At 41.1% G+C, this 21,397-nt stretch overlaps 1 protein-coding gene across 3 annotated transcripts in view; it reads right to left on the reverse strand.

The window, feature by feature from the left end:
* Positions 1-1,005: 1,005 nt before the first annotated feature.
* slc2a15a (solute carrier family 2 member 15a) overlaps positions 1,006-21,397 on the reverse strand; it is a 30,633-nt gene continuing 10,241 nt past the window's right edge. For all 3 annotated transcript variants that reach the window (XM_086260065.1, XM_086260067.1, XM_086260068.1), the window contains 9 exons: positions 20,976-21,100; positions 20,537-20,682; positions 20,108-20,240; positions 17,421-17,608; positions 9,377-9,487; positions 5,464-5,565; positions 5,206-5,281; positions 3,526-3,653; positions 1,006-2,898 (listed from right to left, as the gene is read on the reverse strand). In XM_086260065.1, coding sequence (XP_086116191.1) covers positions 2,644-2,898; positions 3,526-3,653; positions 5,206-5,281; positions 5,464-5,565; positions 9,377-9,487; positions 17,421-17,608; positions 20,108-20,240; positions 20,537-20,682; positions 20,976-21,100 — 1,264 coding nt within the window. In that variant the 3' untranslated portion in view covers positions 1,006-2,643. The remainder of the gene's footprint in view (positions 2,899-3,525; positions 3,654-5,205; positions 5,282-5,463; positions 5,566-9,376; positions 9,488-17,420; positions 17,609-20,107; positions 20,241-20,536; positions 20,683-20,975; positions 21,101-21,397) is intronic.

Here is a 21,397-nt window from a genome sequence, read left to right on the forward strand (position 1 = left end):
CTCTCTCGGTGGCACGGTGGTTAGCACTGTTGCCGCACAGCAAGAAGGTCCTGAGTTCAATTCCACCATCAGGCCGGGGTCTTTCTGTGTGGAGTTTGCATGTTCTCCCCGTGTTTGCGTGGGTTCCCTCCGGGTACTCCGGCTTCCTCCCACCGTCCAAAGACATGCAGCTTGTGGGGATAGGTTAATTGCTTAATCCAAATTGTCACTAGGTGTGAGTGTGAATGGTTGTCTGTCCTTGTGTGTTGGCCCTGCGACAGACTGGCGACCTGTCCAGGGTGTACCCCGCCTTTCGCCTTATGACAGCTGGGATAGGCTCCAGCGCCCCCCGCGACCCTGAAAAGGATAAGCGGAAGCGAATGGATGGATGGATGGATGGATGGATGCACACATAAAACCTGAGATAATGAATTTTCATCAGCTTCACTGAAGCTTCAGGTATTCTAGATCTTTGGGTTATTTAACTCTCCATATGTGAATGAAAAGCAGATATTTTGTTAAGGCTTGAACACACATTTGATTGTGTTATTGAAATTTTCTTTAAATGTATATGATAAAAAAGACGAGGATTGTTGGCCCCTGGATGCTTTTTTCCACATGCAAACAGAGCAAGTGTGGGTACAGGTGCACAGTTCTGTTAATGGGGTCACACTATTTCAGCAGTCAGAAGGTAGTAATAGGCCAAGATAAGCAGCAGTGCTTAAATATATTTTTAAAATGTGTAAATGTTCATAATTTTGGCATTGTTTACATTGTTTACAAGAATGGTTTTTTCAGTTAGACTGGACTAGCAGACACTTCTTTTCTGACCACTAGAGGTCAGCAGGGAGTTAGATTTGTGTTTTTGAGGGTGAATAAAAAATCCAGTGCCTTGGATTCTTTTGTCTTTCCTACAGTTTAGATATGTTAGTAGCATAATTTTCTTATTACTGTACAATGCTGCTGGAACATGACAGTCAACTATGCTTGGTAATGAAAACACAGAAAGCACAGTGGTATAGGACTTCATTTATGTAGTTATCTTTTGACAATTCACAACTTTTAGACTTATGTACACATTTTCATGTATTTAAACTGTTTCACTTTCTGTATAAATTATATTTTAGCAGACTTTGCAAAACAATTCAACCAGCACAGCGTAATGACACAGTCTAAAATATCAGGACCAACTTGAGAAAACATCATGTTTAACATCAGGTAATATACATATGGAACAAATGGTGACATTTAACAACATGCAGTTTGTTATTTGGATTTCTTAGATTGTGACTTACTGACTACAAAAGATTAAAAAAAGATGTATTTCTGTCATGTACTGTGTGTGGTACTGTGCACAACCCGTTTCTTACAGGCTGTTGTGTCTACAAGCTCTTGTTTCCTACTGAAAGGAAGACAGTTTATTCTGTGCATGTCTGATTTCATTTCACTCATGCTGGCTAAAAAGCCAATTTACAGAATTTACCACCCAAACTGTCTGCAGTAAGCATCTTTTAAAATATACATAAAAGTGCAGTAGCAGTAACAGTATCCACAGCATCTGAGGTTTTTCATGATCAAAGAAATAACAATTTGTTTAATATTTATTATTTCTATAAAGCTGGGTCAATCTCATCCTCTCATGTTTTCTTTGTCCCAACAAAGATCTTATCTAATTAATTGCTTCCCATTCCACATGCTAATGCTGACTAAACAGAATATGAACTTGTCAGTTGTAAGAAACTAACAACCTAAACAACCATCAGCTGCTTAAACCCAAAAAATGTAAAATGACACACAAAAGGGACAAACAGCTGGTGTCTGAGCTCCTTCTGGGACAATTATTTTTTCACTTGTATTTTGGTTAAGTGTAGAACCCAAAATGACTGGTTACAGTGAGGAGAGAAATGAAGTTTACCTTTCAGAAGAATTACTAGCTGGGCTTTATTTGAAAATGACCTGTTTTTCCATGACCCCAGAGGTCATTTGTATTTTAGTTTTTCATGAATATACTTTCCCTTCCACAGACAACATAATTAAAACGGTTATTATTTTTTTAAGTACAGTTGTGGTTACAATTTCTTGCAGTTGTGCACATCACTGCTAACATTTTTCATAGCACCGTACTCACCAAGATAATCAAGGTTGAAATCATGACTGACATAAAAACATATTTATTTGCTGGGTCGAGATAGAACAAGGGCACTTACCTAATGTACCTCAGGGAAACTGAAACTAGTATTTTAGTGTAGAACAACCATTGAAACTCTGTATAACACTCTCGTCTATTTTCTTACCCAATTATCAAACTAGGGTTGTTGGGAGTTACAGTCCGTTCCATAGGCAGATCTGGTCCATTACAGCAGGCCAAAGAGGAAATGGGTTTTTCAAATGTAATGACATTTGTCTTAAGTCTGCGTACCAGACAGGTTGATTGTTTCCAACCTGTCTGGCTGTTTCACTATATGTATAGTCCTGTGATGTCACCATGCTCCCAGAGTAATACTTTTGAATTAGCACCCATGAAGTAAATTTTCTTACAAATCTTGGATATAAATATTCAGTTGACAGAATAACTTCACTCAGCTATAGCACACTGGGTACAGGTGAGGTGTTGTTTTGTTACAATGTACATACCAAAGGAATGAATTGGCTGTGAAGTCTGAGTTAAGGTACAGACAAAGAGCTGTCAAACTCCACCGAAGCATGTTCTAGACCACCGTAGCCATTCAGCTTCCGCAGCTTTAGCTGGTCAACATGGATCAGACTCTGGGTCTCTAAGACTGCTTCTTTCTTCGAGAACATCTGGCTGATTTCCATGAAGGTCTTGTTTTTGGTCTCTGGGATCACAATGTAGACATAGACGGCAACAGATGCACAAATGGTGGCAAACACTAAATAACAGTAAGCTCCGGCTGACATCTGGTGGTTGGTGTTGCAGGTAAATGGAAGAAAGAAAGAAAAGGACAATTGGTTTTAAATCAAAGGTGACCCATGTCACTTTGAGTAAACTGACATTGTGTATGTCAGAATAGGTAGTTACTCTTACACTCTGACGTTTCCTTGGACTACAGGGAGTAAGAAACTGAGAAGGATTTCTGAGGCATTCACAGTGATATATCGACTTGAGGGAGATAAAACAAAGCGTAACACTGCATTACTCCCATTATGCAAACTGAGCATTAGTTCTGAAGTCGAGCTCAGCCAGCAGCACATCAGCTCACGACTGCACCGGTGTCCTTCTGTCTTCATTTAGCAGGATCGATGTAGGCGAAGCACTTTGAAACCTACCCCGGTCTCCTCCACATGCTGTTAGTGGCTTCACCAGTATCCTGTCTGCTGTCACTGACAGCTGCTCTATTCCATCCTGTGTGCTCCCCCTGATTTAACAGCTCCCTGACTTTATGCTTTTAATAGATTCCTTAAGAATCTATTAAAAGCATAAAGACCTAAACTGGATCCTGGATAAGTGGGTACTCGAGGACTACATCAATCAGTTCTCTGCATACTACGTTTGTAAAGAAATCCACGACCGTGTATAGCTTCTACCTGTAAGAATGGGAAGACGAATCCCACAGTGAAGTTGGACAACCAGTTGAGTGAGCCTCCTATGATGTAGGCTGCAGGTCGGTGAGATTGTTTAAACAACTCTGCCGTGACCAGAAACGGCACTCCAGCTGCAACAGGAAAAAGACAGGACTTACCAAACATCAGTCACACATTGCTGTTGGATGCTCTCGCAGCGTAGTGTTCACAAGTCATTTAGTCTCACATTTGAGACAATTTATAAGTAACAAACACAATCTGACTCTTTTGGTCTCTAGTTCCAAAGTTCTTCATCCTATAGCTCCAATTATTGATCAGGATAAGGCACTTTGTCCACCTTACATCCATATGCAGCTTTATAACATGCACCTGGATGAAGCCGGAGCATCCAGAGGAAACACAGAGATAACAGATAGTTTTTATTACAAAACTAATGTGCAGATTAACAGGGTGTGTGCAAGGAATTATATTATTTATGTTCATGATTTTATAATACATGTTCATTTATCATCTCTCGTACCAATACAGCCTTTGGGCCTAAAAATCCGCATATGGACACGAGAAACGTGTCAAAGAATGCATATCATTAATATTTAACTGTTATAGTCAGTAAAAACGGCTTTATTTGTCTCTCTTACAGAAGGTCCTAGAACCTAGAGTCAAATATACAGTCAGGGAACTTCAAATTAGAACATTTGAATGCATATCACTTTTATAAATAATTGCATTTATTAAACTTTTAAATGTCTGAATAAATGAAAATGTAACTAGAGCTGCAGTACAAAAGATTTTCAGAGACAAATTAGAGACAAATTTTTAAAGGCATGACCTGCAGAGGGTGCTGTTCAACCACTACACAGAGCAACCCAAACCTCCTGCAACTCACAGGTTACAAAAGAATAACATCACACATCAGCTGCAATCAGAGCAGACTACACTCACCTGTTTACTACTCTAGAAACTATTGTCATCCACCTGTACAAAAGCTTAAATTACATTCTGGTTTATATAACTCTTAAAACTCTTTTAGCAGCAATCAGTGATAGTCTGTTTATCTGAGATCATGCACGAGTCTCTAAACACACTATTGTTCATGGCTCTGCCCAGCAATAGTTCACATATAACCCATCCACAAATCCTGGCTAGTAAAAGATTCCAGTTTCCAAACACACGCGTTTAAATGGATATTAAACATACCAAAAATTCCAAAGGTTTCTAAAACATGTGGGAAAAAGAAAATCGTTTCGCCTGTAGCTGTATGAATGCCATGCCTGCTGACATAATGTTGTCTACTTGATATTAACCCTCTCCAGGCAGGCGTTGCCGATTTCCAACAGTTAAAAACTAACAACCTGATTACCCCACATACATATTTTATGAGTTTCTTTTACCACTGCAGGACTTGGTTGTGCATTAGCAACAAAAAACTTGAGCCTGAGAGGGTTAAAACCATTTAATCACTGTCAAATATGAAATGGGCAGCAGTTAGATTTTTGCAGGCAGCCACCGCTTTGATGCATCAACTAGTTTGTTTTTTGGCTCTTATGTTTTTATTTTTTCGTTTTTTGCTTCTGTCGACATCATGTGATAACCACACCAAAATAATACTTTGAACAGGTAAATCTGTTAATAGTTGTCATTTAAATGAACCAGTCCTTTAACATGCAGTATAAAGCAACTTGCCTGGGCCAATACAGAAGCCAGCAATAATGCCCACCACACAGCAGACACTGATGTAGCGCATGAATGACAAATGAGCCTGCAATGAGAACAAACAGCAGAACATTGAAGAAGTCTGACAGTATTTATGTAGCTTCTCTAAGCGAAAATGAGTCTTTTTGTTAAACACTGCTTTAAATATGTATTCTCTCTCTCTCACTCACACACTCACACACACACACACACACACACACACACACACACACACACACACACACTTACCTGTAAAATGAGGGCCAGTGTTATCCCAGTACTGCAGATACCCATCATAGCAAAACCCCCAATCATGAGAGGCCTGCGGCCCAGCTTCTCTATAGTAAAACACTCAATAAGGAGAGACAGATGCTTTATTAGACACTACTGAGTGGAACACATGTGTTTGTGTTTCGACTCAAGGTGTGTTTACACCAACTTAGCATACAAAATGAGAAGCACTAGCCTAGCTCACCTTAGAAATACAGAGTCAATGGGCTAATGATGATGTTTAAAATAGCAGTTTGGATGGTCGTTAGGTGTGTCGCAATACTAGAGTTTCACATTTGATGCTAATATACAGGATACTTTGGTACCATGGGGGGAAAATGACGACAACAACAAAAAAACATGCTGTTGCTGATCAGGGCTTCGTTCCTTTTGCTGGAAGCTGAATGTTAGGACTTGGAATGATGTCACTCCTCAGTTAACCAAATGTCAGAAGCAGCATGAAAGAACTTGTGGAGCCAATCATCCATTTGCACCACTGTGACAATCTGTTTTTGTTCCAACTTAAATGCAACATCATTTGAGTTGTTAAGGAACCTATGGCGTTATTTTTGTGCCACTATTCTGAGCGCATGTAAAAAATGTTTGCAGGTGCAAGTTTTGCATTTTGAGGAGAAATTTACTTTGAGCGAAGAAAAACTAAATTTGAATGAACAAAATTCATTGCTGCGTGCAAAAAGTGTATTGCAGTGTTTGCTATTATCCACACACACACAACAGCAGCCCCTCTCGCTCAGTTTTTGCATTTGCGCTCGCTCACAACGTGTTTCTCGCGCTCTCAACATTTCTGCCCGTGTGCGCTCAACTTTCTGTACACCGTTATATTTGTGCCACAAAACCAGCCAATCACAGACTTGGATGCAAAAAAATCTGATTGGCTGTTTCCAGCAAACATCCGCTGATACTAGAAAGTAATATTAAATCAATTCTAACAACAGCTGATCAAGCTTAAACGTGCTGCTGTTGTTCAGCGCGACATCCGCTGGTTTCCTCTTTCTGGCGCAAAGTGGGCGATAAACAAGAGAGACGGGACTTGTGATCTTTGATCAGTTTCATGACTGAAGTAACAACAGGAGAGGGAGGGGAGAGAATGAGAGAAGAAGAAACAGCTGTGCAGCAAAAACACAGAATAACTCCAGCTTTGTGTCTTTTTCATTGTAGCTGAAGTACCACACAAACTGTTCCTCTTCCCCTCAATACGGATGTGTTAATCAGTGTTGGTCAAGTTACTTGAAAAAACTAATCAGTAACTAATTACTGATTACTTCCCCCAGAAAGTAATCCAGTTACTTTACTGATTACTTATTTTCAAAAGTAATTAATTGCTTAGTTACTTAGTTACTTTTTAAAAACACGATTTACAACCTGAAGAGGTGATAAAGTGATAGATCTTTCAGCCCAATTCTACTTTTTCTGCATAATCCATCATACAAAATGTAATCAAATGTAAAAGTCTCTTTTTAAAACTTGTTTTATTAGTTTTAATCTTTTAACTTTATGCATCAAGCAAAAATTTAATTATCTGCAACATTCTCTGACTGGAAGAAATTAGTTTAACATTTAAGATAAGATAAGATAAGATAAGATAAGATAGAACTTTATTAATCCCTCGGGTGGGTTCCTCTGGGAAATTCGACTTCCAAAAAGCACAGCAACGACCGAAGTTACAGTTACAGAATTGTTATATATATATATATATATATATATATATATATAACAATTCTAAACCTATTTTTAAACCTATTTTCTGCACATTCCAGCACATAAAATAAAATATTTTGTGTGTTTACACTCAGTCTTTCAAATAGATGCAAGTAAAACACAGCAGAAAATAAATAAAGTCAAAGACTCAGCGGTCCTGTTGCTCTATTTTCACCTGTAAAGCAGGAGTGGGGTAGGCGGAGGTTTACCCTGGTGCAGGTGTGCCGCGGTCAGTGGAAGAATCCGCGAGTTTCTCTGTGAGTTTCCCATTACGTCGTAGCTACTCGGTGCTTGTTGGAAGTTTAGGGGTTTTTTCGCTGTAAAAAGAAGTTTTCTTCCCACGCACAGCGGACACTAATGTTTTTGTCACTTTTTATGGAATCAAACTCAAAGTAAGGTCAGTACTTCCACGCTTTAAACGCTGCACGCTCATACTCTCTCTGCACTCGATATATGATCCATTGTTGATCTGCACACAGCTGTTGTCACGAACGTCGCACTCGCTTACGTCACTGTCGTGAGACATTCTCGCAAAAAAATCACGGTTTAAGTAACGCAGTAACACAGCGTTCCTACGGGAAAGTAACGGTAATCTAATTACTGTTTTTGCAATAGTAATCCCTTACTTTACTCGTTACTTGAAAAAAGTAATCAGATTACAGTAACGCGTTACAAGTAACGCGTTACTGCCCATCTCTGGTTGTAATTGGTCCAGCCCAGAGTTGATGATGACCAATTGACTAATCCACCACCTTTCATTGTTTATACTGTTACAAAAACAAACAAACATAAAACTTTGGCCAGTCCAGCTGTGCGGTCAGCTGGTGGGTAACAGGCATCTCCGAAAACGTCAGAGCACTTGTGCAAATATGTGATGTCCTGATGAATCGAGCAGATATTTGAAGTTCACACAGAAACATTCTCGCATGAAAATATCTTTAAAGTTTATTTTGTGACTCAGACAGAGTAATATTTCAAACTCCGCCACTCTGTGTTCCTCCGCGACTGCCTCGTTTGAGTTTTGGACAAATGCATTCTGGGATATTGCATTTCGTCATTTCGAGCTGATTGGAGACCAAAACAGCCAATCAGATTTTTTTGCATCCAAGTCTGTGATTGGCTGGTTTTGTGGTACAACTATAACGATGTACACAAAGAGTTGAACGCGCACAGGCAGAAATGTTGAGAGCGCGAGCAACACATTGCGAGCGCAAATACAAAAACTGAGCGAGAGGGGCTGCTGTTGTGTGTGTGTGTGGATAATAGCAAACACTGAAATACATTTTTTGCAGGCAGCAATGAAGTTTATTCGCTCAAATTCAGCTTTTCTTCGCTCAAAATAAATTTCTCCTCAAAATGCAACACTTGCACCTGCAAACATTTTTTACGTGCGCTCAGAATAGTGGCACAAAAATAACGTTGCTGGTAAACTTTTCTCAGACGTTTCCAGTTTCAGTTTTGGACATAAGACTTTTTAGACAACAAATATTAGTATTATGCTATCATGTGATGACTGTGTATTCGCATTAACATATGGGCAGTATGATAAACTTGCTTCCTTGCTTAGCACTGGTTAGCACCATTGCATGCACCAGTTTTTTGGAGCCATTCTGTACGGAGTCTTCATGCACTCCTACTTCCTTTCACAGGTCAGAGATGTGTTATGTTAATTGGTGATTCCAAATTTTCTGTTTCATATACATTACCTATAAAGGCCTATCAACAACTGGATTTTCACCATTTGACCATTTGTCTGATAAATACTTGCAGCAGCATTTGCAGTGTTGTTGTCAGCTACTGTTCATGTGTTCAGCTTTGCGCCACCTTGTCTGCTGCAATGCAGTGTGAGTCAGTGTGTGTCAACTGGAGGACGATGGTGCTGTTGCTATCGACACTGTTGCAAACTAGTACCTAATGTGATGGACTGATTCTTATATAGTGTTTTTCTGATAAACTCGAGCACTCAAAATATTTTGCAACAATGGAAACAGCTAGGCAAGGTGTTTCTCTCTGCTTCCCTCCTTTAAGCTAAGCTGGCCCCAAAATCACTTCCTGATTTCAGTTCTGTACATGATGAATATCTGTTTTTGTGGAAATAAAATGCAATACAACACTAATACAAAGGTAACATCAACTGCTATATAATTGCATGAATTCTAATTTGTATGCTTACCCCAATGAGTCCAGCAATGATCTCTATAATTCCTGTTCCTGCTGTGGTATACTGGATCTCTGGAGCTGGAATTCCAGCATTTTCAAAGATGCTGTTGGTGTAGAACCATATCTGTGGTGAAAGAGAAATGCAGGTAAATATCTGACAGTCAGTCAAGGTGTGATTGAAATGCTCACTTCCATATTTAATACAGTGGGTTAAAGACAAGTATTGCATAAAGTGTACGGAATATTTCTACATACAATGAACAAAAATATTACCGCAAACTTTTGTTTTTGCTCCCATTTTCCATGAGCTGAACTTAAAGATCTGAAACATTTTCTACAAACACAAAGGAGCCATGACTGTCAAATATTGTTCACAAATCTGTCTAAATCTGTGTTAGTGAGAACTTCTCGTTCGCCGAGATCATCCATCCCACCTCACAGGTGTGCTGATTGGACAGCATGAATATCGCACAGGTGTGCCTGAGACTGCCCACAATAAAAGCCCACTCTGAAATATGCAGTTTGATCACACAGCACAATGCTACAGATGTCGCAGCTTTTGAGGGAGCGTGCCATTGGCATGCTGACTGCACGAATGTCAACCAGAACTGTTGCCTGTGAAATGAACGTTCATTTCTCTGCCATAAGCCGTCTTCAAAGGTGTTTCAGAGAATTTGGCCGTACATCAACCGGCCTCACAATCGCAGACCACATGTAACCACACCAGTCCAGGACCTCCACATCCAGCATGTTCACCTCCAGGATGGTCGACCAGGTGGAGACCAGCCACCCAGACAGCTGCAGCAACAATCGGTTTGCATAACCAAAGAATTTCTGCAAAAACTGTCAGAAACCGTCTCAGGGAAGCTCATCTGCATGCTCGTGGTCCTCATCGGGGTCTGGACCTGACTGCAGTTTGTCACTTTAACCACCTTGTGTCAGGTTTCAGTTAACGGACTCAGGCGCAGACCGGGACTCCTTACAGGATTTACAGATTTTATTTACACATCGACACCAGGTGATGCTATTTACAAAGTGCTGGAGGGAGGGGAGGGGGGTCCAGGGTTCTGGGGTGTGTGAGGGAAAAGACGGGAATCTGACGCCCTCCAAAGGCTCTCTCTTCACTCCCCACACTGGGGAAACACCATCCACTCACTCGTCCACGGGATGACAGGCCGGCTGGGAAAGGTCCGGGATAGATCTGTACACAGAGATTATAGTTAGAGGCGAACAGACGGAACGAACTCACAGATCCTTATTTACAATCTACTGAGCGACTGACGCTGATAACTCAACGATCCAGCGACGAGTGACACAGTGCTGCTGTCTTAAATCGGCCTTGTGATTATCCCGATAGGCAGCAGGTGCGTGGGCCAGGGGCGGGAGCCCATAATGAGCATCGCCCCGGCAGGAGAGAGAGAGAGAGAGAAAACATGTTGCCTAACACAGAATCAGCTGGTGAGGCACAGGGACCATGACACCTTGAGTGGGCGAATGCTCTCATTTGATGGCGTCTGCCACGTTGGAGAGGTGTTTTGATGACAGATGTTTTTACTGTGCAGGGCAGATGGCAGACAGCTTGTGTGGCGTTGTGTGGATGAGCAGTATGCTGACGTCAGCGTTGTGGATTGAGTGACCCATGGTGGCGGTGGGGTTATCATTTATCCATGACCATAAGCTCATGCTACAGCATGATAATGCACGACCCCATATTGCAAGGATCTGTACACAATTCCTTGGAAGTAGAAAACATCCCAGTTCTTGCATGGCCAGCATACTCACCAGACATGTTTGGGACGCTCGGCTCGGCGTATACGACAGCGTGTTCCAGTTCCTGCCAATATTCAGCAACTTTGCACAAGTATTGAAGAGGAGTGGACCAACAATCAACAACCTGATCAACTCTATGCCCAATGCACACCATTTGCCTCACGCAGGCAACACATCTCCATTGGATGTGTTGCACCAGATACTGACTGGTTTTGCGACATCTGTAGCATTGTGCTGTGTGATCATACTGCATATTTCAGAGTGGGCTTTTATTGTGGGCAGTCTCAGGCACACCTGTGCGATATTCATGCTGTCCAATCAGCACCATGACATGCCACACCTGTGAGGTGGGATGGATGATCTCGGCGAACGAGAAGCTCTCACTCACACAGATTTAGACAGATTTTTGAACTATATTTGACAGTCATGGCTCCTTTGTGTTTGTAGAAAATGTTTCAGATCTTTAAGTTCAGCTCATGGAAAATGGGAGCAAAAACAAAAGTGTTGCATGTATATTTTTGTTCAGTGTAAATCCCTAACAGTTTTGGTCTTTATTATTTTACAAAAAATTAACAGATGGAGATCTGGAGTTTATTCTTTAGTGTTGAAGTTCTATTTATTAGCTCTTCATTTAGAAAACATGTTAAAAGTGGCCAAATCACCAAAAATGTAAACAAATGATGATGAATGCACTTCAGCAGCAATAAGTGTCATGGAAAACTACAGTAATCCTTCCTTGGTTAAGTAAAACCCCTCTACAACATCAAGAGCACTCTTAAGAAGGTTGGCATGTCATTGTCAAACTAACACCTTGATGCATGTAAATACAGAAGGTTTACAAGGTGCAAAACACTGGTCACACTCAAGAGGATACTTTACTAAAAAATATAACTAAAAGAGCCTGCACGGTTCTTGAAAAAAAATCTTTGGACAGATAAAATCAAGATTGGCTTATACAAGAATGATGGGAATGGTATGGAGAAAGAAAAGAACAGCGCATGACCTGATATACACCACATCGTGTTTTAAACATGGTGGAGGAAATATGGTGGCATGGGCATGCTGAGACGAGTAGCAGGGGGAACTCTGAAGCGTAAATAGCTACACTGCTCAGATTCAGCAAAATGTTGCAGATCTGTTTGGACAGCACTTCACAGCACAGGGATAATGTTTGTGGCACTGTCCCTTTGCTTTGAAGAAGCAACCCAATAGTTTCTCAAAGTAAAGACACAGGATATTGTTCAGGTAAATAGGTCACCTGATCTCAACCAAGTAGAGGATGCTTTTCAGTGACTTAAAAAACACGACTTAAGGCAGAAAGTCATCTTTACTGTCTACAGTAAAGGCACTACAGAATATCAGTCATTTTGTTGAAGAAAAGCAAATGACAAAAGTAGTCCGTGCAGTCAACTTGTTGTATTTTTTTTTGTGTGGTTTATTAAAGAAAGGAAATTGGTCATTTTGATTAAAATTATGTATATATTATTAGGTTAATAATAATAATAATAATGATAATAATTTCTTAATAATAACGTCTGCTACAGAACTGCAATACAGTGCACAGAGAAACTCCAAGGGCTAAATCTCAGAGTTCTTGTTTTCAGTTCATAAATGTAAAATTAAAAAACAAAACTGAATATTTAGCTTTGAAAGAGTCACCAGAAAAAACACTAACAGGAAAAAGAACATTGCAGTATGTTTTAGCTTTAGCTGCTGAACAAACCACGAAACCTCTGGAAAAATGTTGCTTGGACAGATGAGACCAAAGTGAAGATATGTGACAATAATGCACAATACACAGCAAAAACACCTCATAGTGCTTTGTAGCCACAAGACCCAGGCACTTTGTAGTCACTGAGTAATCCATAGGCTTGTCTGAATACCAGAGTATTGTAGAGTCAAAGGTGAAGTCATCTGTCCAACAGCTAAAGCTTGGCCAAAACTGAACAAACTAACAGGAAAATAATCTCAACAGCAAATCTAAAACAGGACGGCTGAAAATGAAAAGAATCGAGGTGTTGCTATTGCAATAACACAACTTTTTCAGCTAATATTTTAAAATAAGTATCATGTGATATATCACATTTTTGTTCATCTGAAGTTGTATTTACCTTATTTAAGTCCTTTAAGACCAGATTATGACTTATTATGATTATTATTTTATTAGAACTGGAATTTGCTTGTAAAAAAAAAAAGGCAAAGCAGGCCATTAAGGTTATAATGACAATGGTTTTTAACATTTTTTTCTTTAAAAAATAAAATAAAATAAACATAATTCAACAACAAAAAAATCAACACTATTAACCATATAACCATTAACCTTTTTTTATATGTAAATTTTTATGTAAATTATTGACTCTCCTCAATTGTGCAGTTATTTACCTCTTTTTTTTAAACTTTTTTTTAGAAGAAGTACACACACACACAAACACACACACACACACAACATATATACAAGGCATTTACCACTCTGATATCTTTTTTTTTAACATTGGTGACCATTCATCCAGAGACCGTTTTTAACTTTAGTCTTTCAGCAGTTTTTTCCACGACATAGACGGCCGTCAGACAGTTTTTTCACTCCTTCATTAAGATCACATTAAAATACATTACTAAATTAAAATACCTCCCCTCTGTAAACCTTTACCTTATCATTGTAGAGGGGTATGTGTGTCCCTGGGATCCCAGGGGGAATCTTGCTGGTGGGCGTTTTGCCCCCTGGTAGGTATCCCATGGGAAATTGGTCTTGGGTGAGAGACCAGACAAAGAGCGATTCAGAAAACCCTATGAGAGCCTTAAGGGAACAGTTCACACTGCCCAGGATGGGGTTACCGCGACCAGGGCACTGCCATGGAGCCAGGCCTGGGGGAGGGTGAGCACCTAGTGGCCGGGCCTTAGTCCATGGAGCCTGGCTGAGTGCAGCCCAAAGATGGGGCATGAGATCACACTCCTGTAGGTCCATCACCTGCAGGAGGCACCGTAGGAGTCAGGCGCAGTGTGTGTTGGGAGTCGGACAAAGGCAGAGACCCTGGCGGACCAAAACCCAGCTTCAGAGGTTGGCAATGGGGACATAAAACCTGAAGGGGAAGGACCTGAACTAGTGTGAGAGGTGACAGATTGAGAGGTACTGGCTAGATATACTGTAGTTGGGCTCACCTCAACATAGAGCTTGGGCTCTGGAACCAATCTCCTGGAGAGTGGGATGGCTGGTTGAGGGTGCTCCACCTGGGGACTTCTTACTGGGAAACTTCAGTGCTCATGTGGGCAATGACAGTGAAAGCTGGAGGGTTGTGATTGGGAGGAACCAACCAGTCGTACCTGATTCTTTGCACAGTTCTCTTCTGCAAACCACAGTTTGTCCATACTGCACACCATGGTCAAACAGAAAAGTGTCCATAAGTGTACATGGGACCAGACCCCCCCGGGCCGTACGTCGAGGATCAGCCATGGCTGCATGTTCTGGAGGCTTGGGTGAAGTGAGAGACTGAGCTGTCAGCTGATCACCACTTGGTGGTGAGTTGGATTAGGTGGCCAGTGGAGGACACTGGACAGACCTGGTGCACCCAAACATATATGGAGGGTGTTCTGAGAACTCCTAGCAGAGGCCCATGAGATCATCAACTCTCACCTCCGGCAGAGCTTTGACAGGATTCAGAGAATGAGGACACTGAGTGTCAATGGACCCTGTTCAGCCCCATTCCTGAGGCTGTTGCACTGAACTGTGACTATAAGCTGGTTGGTGCTTGTTGTGGTGGTAACCCCCGAAGCAGCAGAAATTACATGCTTACTCACAGCAAAGTGGCTTTTCCTGGGCTTTCTCTCCTGCAATTGCTTTGCAATGTCTAATTAGTTCTTGGTATTTAAGAACCAGCTGTTTTCCACCAGATCCTTGTCACCATCATGGTGACCGTGATTCACAGTTTATGTTTTTTGCTCCGTAGTACTCTGTTCTCATTCATTCCCTTGTTCCTTAGCAATTCCAAGCTCACTAACATGCATTCCTTGTAAAGTTTGAAGAGCACTGTCAGTTTAACTTAACTGAGTCAAACTGATAGCTGCCACTGCTTTAAAAACAAGGACACACCTGCTTTCCCACTTTCCACTGAACCACTCACCTTTCCTCTTGATTTCTGCCCATTCGCTGTAAACCCTCTGAAACATACTGTAAATCATGCAAGATACTGTCTCCAGTTTCACCATGGCCACAGTTAACTTCTCCTTTCATCTCCTACAGACACTCAGCTCTGCTCTGCAGATTGAGTTTTTTGGACAGAGAGGACAGATGGTTTGAAAGAGGAGTGAAAGAAGCCATCTATGTCCACTGTGAGCGACCATCTTTGAACAGAGGCGGGGTTTACGACACCAACTCTCTGTCATCTATAATCCAGTTTTGAGATCCTTCCCAGACGCCTTAACGCCCACTCACATCCTGGGCCATCTGACCTCAGGAATTCGCATGATAAGGTGGGGCCAGGTTTCACAATGAGCTCACCCGAAACTCTGGCTGATTGGGACCCACACCCAGTTTCCCACCTTGGCTCAGGCGATTACAGGATCATCAGGGGTCCTTTTGTCCCTCTGTGGGGGGAAACTCCCACTAGGTTTATATCTGGGACTCTCCACCATTTGACCTTAGAACTGAAGAAGCTTCTCGGATGAGAGGTGAAACGTCTTCAAGCAACTTAAAGAAGTCCAGACGCTTTTTTTTGCAAGCTCCTTTGACTACGATGACCTGGATGACTGAGAACCTTCACAGACATACTGAGTTTTCTGTTTTCCAGCCTGAAAGTTCAGAGTTTTGTCTTGTGCAGGTTCACTCATTCACATCTTGGCGTTTACAGAGCCTGTGCCTGAGTCTGCCAACTTAAAGACTGTTAATTGTGCTCTTGGAACAGTCCTCTCAAAAAATATATTTTTTGTGTGAGCTGTGTGGAGGCTTTTGCTTCTCCCAGAGTCGAGTGCCCCACTAATCCCTGTCTGAGCCTGGGGCAGAGGTCTCCATGCAGCCAGCAGACTCTATGCTGTCAGCGTGTGAGTGCGAGCGCTTCAGCGCCAGAGCCCGTTCCACATGGTCTCCACATTCCAAAGATTCCTCAGTCTGGGTCATTGCAGTCCCAGACTTCAGTGGACTCCACACTGCCATGAATCCACCCAATGGCAAGGGTTAAATGCCTTCCGCGTAAGATGAAAAAAGCAGACAGGACTACTGGGAAGTCAGCAAAGAGAGATGGCAAAGGAAAAAGTTTATGGGGAATTGTATGTGAGGCTGGACACAAAGAATAACAAAAGGATTTCTATTCAGTGGCTAGAGAGGGAGAGGTCAAGCTGGGTGTGCAGCAGGTCAGGGTAACACTGATTACATGGAAATGTACAAATGAGTACTTTGAAGATCTGATTATGAAAATGATGAAGACAGAGAGGAGAAGGAAGTGCAGAGGATTAGGGCAGCTAGGAAGAGGATGGAGGTCAAGCAGAAATCTGCACGGAGTATTATTTAATTCAATTACATTTCTATTAATTCAAATCAGAACAGCAGTCGCCTCATGGTGATATTTAGATATATACTGTATTTATATTGTAAAGTAAAGAACCTAAAATAATACAGAGAAAAGAGTGAATGCCAAGACATGATGTTCACAAATAACACTGTGATATGTAGAGTAGGAAGCAGGTAGAAGAGAGCGAGTCAGTAGAAGTAATAAATAACACATGAAAATGACAGAGAGACAGGTGTAACAGTGTAGATGTAACATCATGTTGGGGCTGGTCCTAACAGCAGTAGCTGCTTCAGGCTCTATTTGTGAAGAGCACATTAACTAAATAACAATGGTAGTAAGATAGTACTGCTGGGATGTCTTCTAACAAGCTAACATGAGCCTCATGAGTCATTTGACTTACTGCATTTTAAAAAAGGATTTTGTTGAGTGTTTAATGTTTTTTGTGTAAAACCTTTTTTTGTTTGAACAATTAAATGATGGATGAATAATAACGTATTTAGAAATATTTATTTATAATTACACATATTATTTATTATTCGTTAAATTCTCACATGATTAATTTAATGTCTCACTCCACAAATTACGTTAAAAAGTCATTTGTAAATGAGTTTCATATTTTATATTCATATTTAACTGCAGACTTGCTGATCCATTCATAACATGCTTTATTTCAATGTGCGTGACTCTCTTGCTCCTCCATGCTTTAACACCTCAGCAGCTGTAAAAATGCAAAAAGGTTGATTTCTGCTACAACATCTACACGTGTGTATAACTATTTACTGTTCTTACAGCGTCGATGCCAGACAGCTGCATGCCAATGTTGATGACCACCACACTCAGCACCTGCCATCGGACCGTGTCATCCAGCATCAGTTTCCATACTGACAGTGTTTCCACTGAGAACAGGGAACGCTGCTCCTCCTGCATCTCTTCAATCTCAGCCTGGATGTTACATTTAGCTCTGTACCACTTCAGAGCTAAGAGAAAAGAGTAGCGTGGTTATAGTGCATCGTTTAAAAATACACACACACCACATATACTTACCAATATATATATATATATATATATATATATATATATATATATATATATATATATATATATATAGTGAACTGGGGAGGAGGACTGTGGTCTGAGAGAAACTCCCTGGATTTATGAGATTTACATATAAATAAAAAAATAACAATGTTTCTGTAATGATTGCAGACAGCTTTTGAACTCCTCTGGGTTTCCACCTCAACACCTGAGAACACTGGACTTTCCCTGGCCTCAGTCAAACCTAGAAATAAAATCTTGTTCCCTGCGACTCTGACTTCCTCATCAACATGCATGTTGCATTTCCTGTTTATTAGTGGAGTATTGGTGATCTGAATCTTATAAAACAACGACAGCTGCACCTTTCAACCTGCCTGTATGTCTGAGTCACATGTTCTAACAGTTGTGTGAGATTTTTGGTTGAGAAGTCTACGACACGTAACACTGGCTGGTTTTTAACATCTTTTTTTTGATAAATAATATATACTGTAGCTAGGGCTGGATCAGGTGATGCTGAATCCTCTGTTACTTATGCTTCGAGGGGCTTCTTATTACATCACATGACTAACATGCGTCAGCGTTTTCGAAAGTCTCCGTTTTCACTGTCCACACTGCGACGCGAAAGCACCGTTTTCAAATGCGTGTGTTTTCGAGAGCGTTTTCCAAACGCTGCGTTTTCCTTGAGCAAAAACGGCTTCTCAGTGTGGACGGGCGGCCAAAACGGAGAGAAAACGTGTGGACGTAGCCTTCGTGTCATCTGCCCGTTGGTGAAGCGATTGGCCAGAAATGCAGTATTTGACATATTTGTTAGGGTTCATCACACCATCACTATCATGTGATTGTAGCTGCTACCTGAGCATCCCTCTCTGGCACGCCGGCTGCTGTACGTACCCGGGGCTTCGGTCACCTGACCTTCCTAGCTGTTACAGGTCACATCCATGCCGCTGCTACTTCAGTCTGAATATGGTTGTTGATTGAGGCTGCTGGTCCTTTTGTTGTGATTGCCTGCAGATTATTTTCTCAGAAGCGTTTCCTCCATGGATTACTGGTATGTTCTTATTTTGTCCAATGAATTTAATTACTTTACTGGGGAGTAAACAGGTGAGTTTATAGGTCGTAGCTGCAGAAGCATATCGTTGGCCGTTTTTTATCTGGGACTCGAGCAGAGCAATTTGATTGGTATATACTTTTGTCATTTTTACCTTGAATGCAAATTTTACTACATATTGCAGGATGTTTGGGCCTCGGTGGGAGGCTCAGGCACAACCCACTGGATCTCTGTGGTGACCCAGAATGTTTAAGTCTTTGTAATCCCTCTTTTACGATTAGTTGATTTTGTGTTTTCTGTGGTATGCAGCTACTTTTGCACCCCTGGTTTAAGCTGCACCTTAGTGAGAGCTCATGTAAAGGTTGATGATTCTTCGGACTTCATCATCATCTGGCATCCCCACTAATAAGCCACAACTCTGAATCAATTACCAGTGTAGATGCAATTAAATTAACAACTTTTATTTGATATCTGTTTTTTACATAGCTGGCAATAAACTATTTATTTTACACCCTGAACCACATTTCTGTCCGAAGCATAACAGACCTGAGTGCCTACTAGCATAGTTTGAACTAGATATTCCCAGGGTGGCATTTTGTGGTGTCCTTGTGATTGTAAAGCTTTTAAGCTCCCAGTCACCACACCACCGTCTCAGTGTGTGTGAATGTGCCGTGCTCATTGGTTTCTTTTCCTCATCACACCCCCTGGCCACACTAACAAAGTGGAGCTTACATTATCACGGCTTCATCATCACTGGTGTCCAGTTCCAGCCTTCCACACTGTCAAACAGTCACACAGGTACCTTAGAGCTTTGTGAAAATTTCCTGGCTGTAGATTTTAATCAAGACTGGTTGCCTTTTCTCAGTTTTAAATACACATGTTACTTGTTTAAAACTGCGAGACCACCTCAATCCAGGATTAAAACTGACTGGTGAAAAGGAGGCTTTCTTTTCTTTTGAGCTTCTCTCTCTGTCATGGAGGTACACGAAGCTTTAAAGCTTTTGGTCTTGATAAACTTGATCCTTATTTTCTTAAAGTTGAGCCACTAACTGATATTTATAATCTTACCCCCATGAACAACAAGATTCCTGACATATGGAAAAATAGTTTTAAATACATAATTTTAATCTCATATATTCAGATTTTTTTTCTCAGAATATAGCACCCCTGTCCCAGCTCCATCTTTTTTAAATCAGGTCAGCATCTATTGCAGATCATTACTATAATACAATCAGTTCTACAGCTTTCTTTAAGCTGTCACACAAGCTGCTGAAGCACAGTAAAGAAATCAATGTCTCCACTGAACACTTCTGTAAGTCTAACCCTTCCTACAGACACGGTGCCGCTGTTTCATCCTCCAACCTAAATAATGTTGCACTAAAAGCAAACTGACCTCTGATGGTAGCGTGGATGTTGTGCTTCTCAATCAGCAGGTACCTAGGACTCTCTGGGAACCATGGCAACAACATCAGCTGGATGAAAGTGGGCACAGCAATCACTGAAAGAAAGAGGGGCCAGTGCTCCTCCTACAACAGTAACACAACAGTTATGCTTACCAACAGTAAGTGCTGAGAAAAACACCAGCAATAATTCATTAATAGCAACATTTTGGTTTGGCAACAAATCAGTCACAAGCCTTTGAACATGGGGGGACCATGTATAACATTGTCTTTGGTTCCTAAACAGTTTTTAGAGCACATTTTGTAAAACCTTCTGAACGTTTGAAATTGAAAGTCTTCAATCACATCTTGACTGTTTGATTTAAAGTATACTGTTAGCAGTGTATGCTACAGTCCAGTCTGCACGCAGGTTGCTTGACTACCTTTCCTAGAAGCTCGTGTAGACCGAGGATTTGGGCAACAAAAACTCCAGTTCCAATGAAGATGCTCGGCACAAGGCCAAGGAAACCTCTCAAGTTCTTTGGTGCTATCTCACCCAAGTACATTGGTACCACACTTAGAGAGATGCCTGCAAGAATAAGAGCAAAGAAGAAGATTGTTATGATATTACTCTGATTCACTTTTAAACATTAATTTAATTGAAAATAAAGTATATAAAGAGTTGGGAATGAGGATGTGTTTATTACAGAAGAGGATTAGGGCTACTGGGAAAAAAATAGTTTTTTATCACGGTGCTTTGCCAATATTTCTTCCTCTGCACACAGGGAATGGCCTTCCTCAGACTGGTGTGTGTGTGTGTGTGTGTGTGTGTGTGTGTGTGTGTGTGTGTGTGTGTGTGTGTGTGTGTGTGTGTGTGTGTACCTGAGTGGATTCCTGTGATGAAACGGCCAATGATGATCATCTCAGGTGACCCACATATCCTGCTAAAGCCCATGAGTAAAGCAGCAATAAACACCAACACTGTTGTGTTTACCACTGTCCCCTTCCTGAAAGTACACGTACAAAGCACATAAAAGTAAGTGACCCAGAGGTTTATGAAACAGCAAGGGCAATAATGGAAACCCCATCCCCTGATACACACAGTCATAACCAACCCAGGATCATTGCAAAATGTTTAATAGACACACCGGTTCACTGCGTCGGTTTCACACTTTGCCTCTCAAAAGCATGAAATGGACATGCATGCAGAAGCTGCAGTAATAGCAGAGGGAGACACTTCATTTATTCAATAATATAGGAATGTGTGTAAACAGGCATTGTTAGCACATGCTCGTGTAAATACA

The sequence above is a fragment of the Aulonocara sp. 'chitande type north' Nkhata Bay genome, linkage group LG13 (assembly GCF_057382095.1).
Source record: "Aulonocara sp. 'chitande type north' Nkhata Bay isolate Kocher_YH1m ecotype deep benthic linkage group LG13, A_spYH_male_GT1.1, whole genome shotgun sequence".
Lineage (NCBI taxonomy): Eukaryota > Metazoa > Chordata > Actinopteri > Cichliformes > Cichlidae > Aulonocara > Aulonocara sp. 'chitande type north' Nkhata Bay.